Raw genomic sequence first — 6551 nt, 5'->3', positions numbered from 1 at the left:
TTGTAGGTGTGGTTCATTTGGAGCATGAAATCTAGATCTATTGTACTTTGTGGGGGAATTTTCCATAAGTTTCCATGCCTTTGAAGCACAAGTGACCGAAGATTTTCTGCTCCTATGTTGTCTTCCAATGTCCTCTTGGCTCTCGACCATCTTGCTCAAATTACTATGCTAGCGCCGAAACAAGACACGTAGACACATAACTTCTAGAAAACATGGACGACGACTTTCTTCGTTTATGCAATTTATGTCTGGGTATGCAGAGTTCAAAATGAATTGGAATAAGCATTCTCTACAAATAGTAGTATATGAACTCTTGGATGTTCAGATACGTTACCAATAAACAGTTGTTTTTATTCATTAGCAATGACTTTTTTAAAAATTCGAAAGTCTTTTTTTTTAAACAAAATCTTCTGCAAATAGTTCATACAGCTAGATACCATAATATTATGGTATCTTTCAAATTCACGTGGTTATACAAAATCGATTGGGGTTTTTTCTAGACGGTGTGAAGCCACCTCCAAGTTTTCAAATTCAATAATTTATTTTAGGGACTCCAAAATGTTTGTATGGTAAAATAGCTGGCGTAATAAAGGTTTATAATAGTTTAAATCAAATCTCTTTCCAAACTAACTGTGTGTCAGTTCTATTGCAACCAACAGCTCTTAAAAACAACACTAATTTATCGATGTTTAAAATTTTAAAAATTAAGAAGTGAGAAATTAGCAATTATGTCAACTGTTCACCATCCATACTATCCCAAGTCACGTATGAATAAGGAGCTTTTGATTTTTCCACTATTGCAATCATACTTGTAATTTATTAAGGAAATAGACATTTAATACATTAATCAAATACAGTTTTGATTTAGACTGCTGTGCTGTGTTCAACGAGCTTGAATTAAATTGTGATTGTATCTTACATCGAGAAAAGTCTATTTCTAAAATAAAACGATTTAATTCTACAATCACAATTGTCAATTACCAATGCAAGGTTTAATAGCGTGCTTCAGTTAAATCTAAATTCACACTCTCGAGAAGCACAATACCCACATCACAATATTAAAATAAAAGACCATCACAACAGTAGGACAAAAAAGCACACAGCATACCCGCCCCCCCGCCCCCCCAGAAAGTAAAAGTAAAAGCAACAATTACGTCATGTGTTCCCCACGTTCGAACTCCAGACGAGACGGTACCAATGTCGACATCCCAGGAATCTGACGCAACGTCATACGACGACGTTCATCCATTATATCACCACCAGAGACGTTCATCCATGGAGCCAAACCACATGCGCGCGGTTCAACAAACAGGGAGTGGAACCGAAAGGGGGGGGGGGGCAGGGAAAGAAGTAGCCAAAAGATCATTCCACATTTAATTTCTTTCTTTTTCAAATCCCCAGCACAGGAGAGGAGGGAGGGAGAGAGGTTTCCTGCCCGTGAGTTTCACGCAATCCTATAACACAAGCTTCCCCTTCCCTTCGTGGTCGCGTAAGAAAGAGCTACTAGTTGCGATCTGCGGCGCAACTGTCGTGGTGCGAAACTTGAGAGGCGTTTTTTCCCTGTCGAGAGGTGCGTAGCGTTTCACGCCATGGCTGAGGTACGCGTCCGAGTGAATCGCTTCCCGTTTCTGGTGATTTTTGCTTGCCTTGAGAGCAGTACAGTGGATCGGGAGTAGGAGCTTGAGATTGTGTTGGAATGGAATGTGATGGATTGGATGCGTCGTGTTTGCTGGATGTTGTATTACGAATCGCGGTAGATCACTAGGTTCTCGTCTTTTCGCGTATGTGCGGATTCGCTCGGTTCTTGTGAACTTGTTTTGTCGGTTGCTATTTGTTTGAGTTGAGCGAGTTGAAGTTTGGCTACTGATAGTGCCATAATCCCGCGTCCCAATTTCTTGTTGGAATGCTTGCTCATACGCTTCTTAATTGTCTTGCGGTTAAGAAGAGCAAATTTAGCTGTGTAACAAGGTTTCGTTAGTCGTTTCAACATGTGTTAGGGAGACCTGCTATAGAATCTTCATTTGGTCTAAGATTTTTTTATTAGAGTTGCACTAGTACATGTTTTATTTTCATTTTCATTGGTTTCGTGAGACTTGTTGGATTTTTTTTTTTTGTTTATATTTATGTTTTTATAATTACTTCAGCTGTTTTTTTTGTTACTGTTTCCAACGCTAAACCACTCAAAGCTTTTAGAATTTTCATTGGATTTCTGCCTTCTGTCTTTCTGGAATGAATGTGAATGAGCTTGTTAGTTGTGCAAAAGCTCTGCAGTGATTTCCGTACTTTATGGAAACGCTCAGAACTACACATTTTGTGTTACCTCTATTCGTGAATGTCCTAACAAAGCTTGTTTAAATGTGTAGACTACAGTTTTGAAGGTGGCCATGAGCTGCCAGGGCTGCGTAGGTGCAGTGAAGAGAGCCATAGGGAAGTTGGAAGGTAAGTGTATTTGTTCTAAAGACCGATTGATGGGAGTGGTTTCCTTACTCTGAAAATATGAAAATCTGGTGGCAAGTTTCACTTTGGACTCTTTTACATTACTCGTCAAATTAGGGTCGATACTGTTGTAGAAGATATCGAGAAATTCGATAATTGATGGGATGCAATGATGTGTTATGTTTGGCAGGTGTGGAAAGCTACGACATTGACATCAAGGAGCAGAAGGTAACAGTCGTAGGTAGTGTTAAGCCAGATGTTGTCCTAGACCGTGTTTCGAAGACTGGAAAGGCTACCTCGTTCTGGAGTGACGAGAGCGCTGCCAAAACCGACCCTGCGCCTGAAGATGCAGTTGCAGAGCTGTAAATCGGCGTTGTTATTAATGTGGGCTACATGGTAATTGAATTCCTGGCAATTATCTGAAATTACTGAATGCTTTTTCCACGCACATATTCCATATGTGTTGAATTTTCCTTGATATTCCGTTATGACAACTACCACAAAACTTTTTCGACGATAATGTAGCTAAATACAATCAGCATACACATGATAATAAACCGACTGTGAAAACTTCTCTCCACGGTTACCTTCATATTGAACAATGTGACAATATACATAACACTAATGCAGTAACATTTCTATCATAGTTACAACAATTTTCTAACAAGAATTTCTGGAATAGTGTATGACAGTGTACAATTATTGTTAAATAAATGGTTAACCACAGTCATGACACATTTGTGGAAAATTTTCTATACCCCATTTCTGACTTTTAGCAAGACAAATTTTCTTCCAAAATTATACATTTCTATTTCTGTGCCTTTTCACCACAACCATTTCTGATCAAGACGAGGGAAAGAGCATACACAAAGCAACCATGCAAAACGCCAGTGACACAGTTTACAACCTTACATTACTATCCACATCAAACTGGTTGCGAAATCGTTCAACAAAATCGGCACCTACATATACGCACACTAACCAATCACTGATCAATGCATAAACCATGGAACTTTTCAGTTACAACTACCCCATCGTTCGTCTACCCGGGGCTTGAACTTGAGATTCAAGGATTCATCCAACCCCTTTGCGTCTATTTGTGCCTGATAATAAGGGGAAAAAGGAAAAGAAAAGAAAAAAAAGGAACCCAATAACCTAACTTCATTCCTTGCCCCTGATTGCCAGCATGATCTTCTTCCTGGGTCCCTGATAAAAGAAGCGGAAAAATGAAACCAGAGTCAGTAAAGACGCGGTTCTTTGAATTCAGAACTGCTACACCAAATGTTTCCTCGCTCAAGTTTCACCACACTTTAGCATAAGAAAACGATGTATAGGGATTCAGCTTACCATTGGGATACCAAGTTCCTTAAGATCGTTGTCACTCATGAATCGCAGGGCAGCCATATCAATCTGAAAGCGGCAACAAAACCAGGTTCGAGATATAAATCAGCAAAGCTCTATACTCAAATACTCAGGGTTATCTTCAGCTATACAACTATATGCTAGGGAAGATTGGAAACAAGTAGAAAAAACTAAGAATGGCTGTTACCTCCTCAGTTTGAAAAGTGATCAAATATTTCTCGAGTCCCAATGAATGGAGAAGAGTTCGAACGGTCTGCTCTGCAGCCTATCACAAGGAGCAAAATAAATTAGCACGACGCTCATCAACATGTACAAGTAAACACCCAAACTTGCTTACAAGCTGCATGAACGATTCAACCTAAAAGTTCCACAATGGAAGAGTTTTGATTTCAAGGGAAGCAATTAAGGGCGTGGAGTTGGCTAAAAAACTTTGCTCGGCAAGCAGTTAAAAAGTAACCGTCGCTCAAGGTTTACACAAATGGAATGCTGAAAAACGATCAGAACAGAGAAGGAATTGGATAGAGCACCATTGGTATATCCGAAGGCCTCTTGACTGAAGCAGCTGGCCTGGCTGAGACAGGAGCAGGGGCAGTCACAGAGGCCACACCTTGTGTAACAGTGGAGCTGTTATAAACTACAGACGCGACTCGCCGCTGCAGTTTGGGAGCTTCGTGGGCTCGTGAAGTTTGTTGGCTCTGATCAGCAAGGCCTGACAACTTGTCCCGCAAGTCCACAACATTTCCAGCTCTTGGTTGGTTAACAGTTCTTGAACCCGATCTTTGCAACTTTGACCGCAGATCCTGTCCGCCTATATGAGCAGCTGGGGTCAAGGATGAAACTTGAGTTCTGAAACTTCGATCTACTCTGTGAACCAAGACCTGTTACAATAGCATACACAGAATAACGAGATCGCGTCTGACAAAGGCGACGATACTACATCGCGCAACGAATTCCACACCCTCAAAAATGGAAGAACTAAAAAGGATACGTTCTCGAGGACCATCGTCACGGTCATCAAAGTACATATCATGTTTCCATTGTCCCTCAACGTCTCTTAGCCTGCATACATTCACCCAAGACCCTGGTTATAGATATCAATCGAGTTCAGGAAGAGATAGCCATCCAAAACTTGTCAGGTCCCTCTCAGACTTGCAGAATACTGAACTTCAGTCTCTAAGGGTTCCTCAAAAAACACGTTATGGGATAATATATTTTAATGTCTACATACAATGTAGCAAAAACTTACCTTTTGGCAGTTGACTGTGGTCCAGCAAAGGCCGGCTCGTTTAAGCCTCCCAATCGATCCCTAATTGATCGTTTCCTATTCCCTACCCCATTCGAGCGATCGGCGTACATCTCTGCGGGGGCTGTAACGCGCCTCTCGACCTGCATACGATAGTTTATGATACACACATTAAAAACGCTTTACTGCACCTCCTTGGACCATTACTTTGTGGACATCGGAGCTATAACCTATCCAACTGGATAGATGACTCTCCAGGCAACTGATTTGGAGGAACTAACTACAGGTTCATTACCGCTGTCGCCACTCGTTGACACTGATCAACAATCTGGAACGACAAAACCATGCTTACGCTTTTCCTTCTACAATTCACCATTCTGAATATTGGGTTCCATCTGAATCGCACATCTCTACTTCGAATCTAACTATAAGGTTGAAAAGCGCATATTGAGACTTCTATCCTCAATAAACGACAAACAAACAAGCACAGAGAAGAAAACACAAAATGACCGCGAATCTGTATAACCACATAGCTTTGAAAGAAAAACAGAAAGACGCATTACCCACATCCGCGAATTTCGTAACAACCAATGGATGCTACGCCCCATACTTAAGGAACACCACTCAAAAAAAAGAAAAACGGATACAAAAAAGCTAGGAAAAAGACACACGCGAACGAACGCCGCCAGAATACACTCTGAATACAGGCCTCAACACTAAGACCCGTTTGCTCCCATACCCATAATCCAATTCTTGCAATCTTATTCATCGCGAGAAAGCTAGGGAACAAAACGCATACAAAAGCTTACCCGCTTCCCGCCGCGCCCCAAGGTGACAGTCACTCGTGGATGAGACATCAAATACGACCCCGCGCACGCCTCTGCCCTCCCTCTTCACGCCGGGTCCTACACCAACTCCAACCTGCACAAAACCTCTTCGACTTCGTCACAACACAAACAAACCCTACCACAATTTCACCGTACATCCCCGACGTCTCCACTCGCCATAAGAAGCCGATACCCACATCAATACCCAAAGACCAAATACCCCCCTCCCCCAACAAATAAAAAATAAAAAAAATAAAAAACATAGACAACATCATTTACCTCATCACTAAAACAACCCAAATCAATTCACGCCATAGCAACCCCGGTGTCGGTAACAAAAGCTCTCTCTTTCTCTCTCTCTCCCTCTCCGCCTTCGCAATGGATCGGTGACGTTCTTGAGAAAATGCTTGTAACCCTAGTCTCTCTCTCTCTCTCACGTTGTCTCCCTCCCCCCTCCCTTGTGCGCTCAAAGCTCGAAGGCCAGCAAAACGCAAACCCTAATACAGTAGGGTCATGAGCACAGTGAAGAGTGAGAGCGGATTGTTTAGTTGGGGTGGTGCTTCAGTGATGCACCACAGCTGCGATGCCCCCTCCCTTCCCTGATCGTAGCTTGGGCGTAGTAGCTTAGCTTGGCTCGATGGTTGCAAACGGAGTCGAAGAATCCCAGCACCAAAAGAGGTCCA

The 6551-nt window shown here is 42.0% G+C and overlaps 2 protein-coding genes across 2 annotated transcripts; one reads left to right on the top strand and one right to left on the bottom strand.

Annotated features, from left to right (window-relative positions):
• The first annotated feature begins 1396 nt into the window (after positions 1–1396).
• Positions 1397–2861, top strand: LOC112293657 (copper transport protein ATX1). The gene is made up of 3 exons (XM_024543339.3): positions 1397–1598; positions 2364–2439; positions 2627–2861. The coding sequence occupies exons 1-3, from the start codon at positions 1590–1592 to the stop codon at positions 2800–2802; spliced, it is 261 nt and encodes an 86-aa protein (XP_024399107.1). The 5' UTR covers positions 1397–1589; the 3' UTR covers positions 2803–2861.
• Positions 2862–3327: 466 nt separating this feature from the next.
• Positions 3328–6534, bottom strand: LOC112293656 (uncharacterized). Its single transcript, XM_024543337.3, has 8 exons — positions 6148–6534; positions 5851–5962; positions 5045–5184; positions 4787–4857; positions 4326–4606; positions 3986–4063; positions 3784–3846; positions 3328–3642 (listed from the first exon to the last, which is right to left on the bottom strand). The coding sequence occupies exons 2-8, from the start codon at positions 5896–5898 to the stop codon at positions 3598–3600; spliced, it is 726 nt and encodes a 241-aa protein (XP_024399105.1). The 5' UTR covers positions 5899–5962; positions 6148–6534; the 3' UTR covers positions 3328–3597.
• Positions 6535–6551: the final 17 nt, after the last annotated feature.

Source organism: Physcomitrium patens, chromosome 16, assembly GCF_059467195.1.
Source record: "Physcomitrium patens ecotype Gransden chromosome 16, ASM5946719v1, whole genome shotgun sequence".
Lineage (NCBI taxonomy): Eukaryota > Viridiplantae > Streptophyta > Bryopsida > Funariales > Funariaceae > Physcomitrium > Physcomitrium patens.
The sequence above is the reverse complement of the archived record's forward strand: the minus strand, read 5'-3'. Positions and strand labels throughout refer to the sequence as shown.

Coding starts and splice junctions, on each gene's coding strand:
- LOC112293657 (XM_024543339.3), top strand. Junction 2,440..2,626: donor AGCCATAGGGAAGTTGGAAG/GTAAGTGTATTT, acceptor TATGTTTGGCAG/GTGTGGAAAGCTACGACATT.
- LOC112293656 (XM_024543337.3), bottom strand. CDS start 5,898: ATGTCTCATCCACGAGTGACTGTCACCTTGGGGCGCGGCGGGAAGCGG. Junction 5,185..5,850: donor TGGGGCGCGGCGGGAAGCGG/GTAAGCTTTTGT, acceptor TATCGTATGCAG/GTCGAGAGGCGCGTTACAGC. Junction 3,847..3,985: donor TCACTTTTCAAACTGAGGAG/GTAACAGCCATT, acceptor TGCCGCTTTCAG/ATTGATATGGCTGCCCTGCG.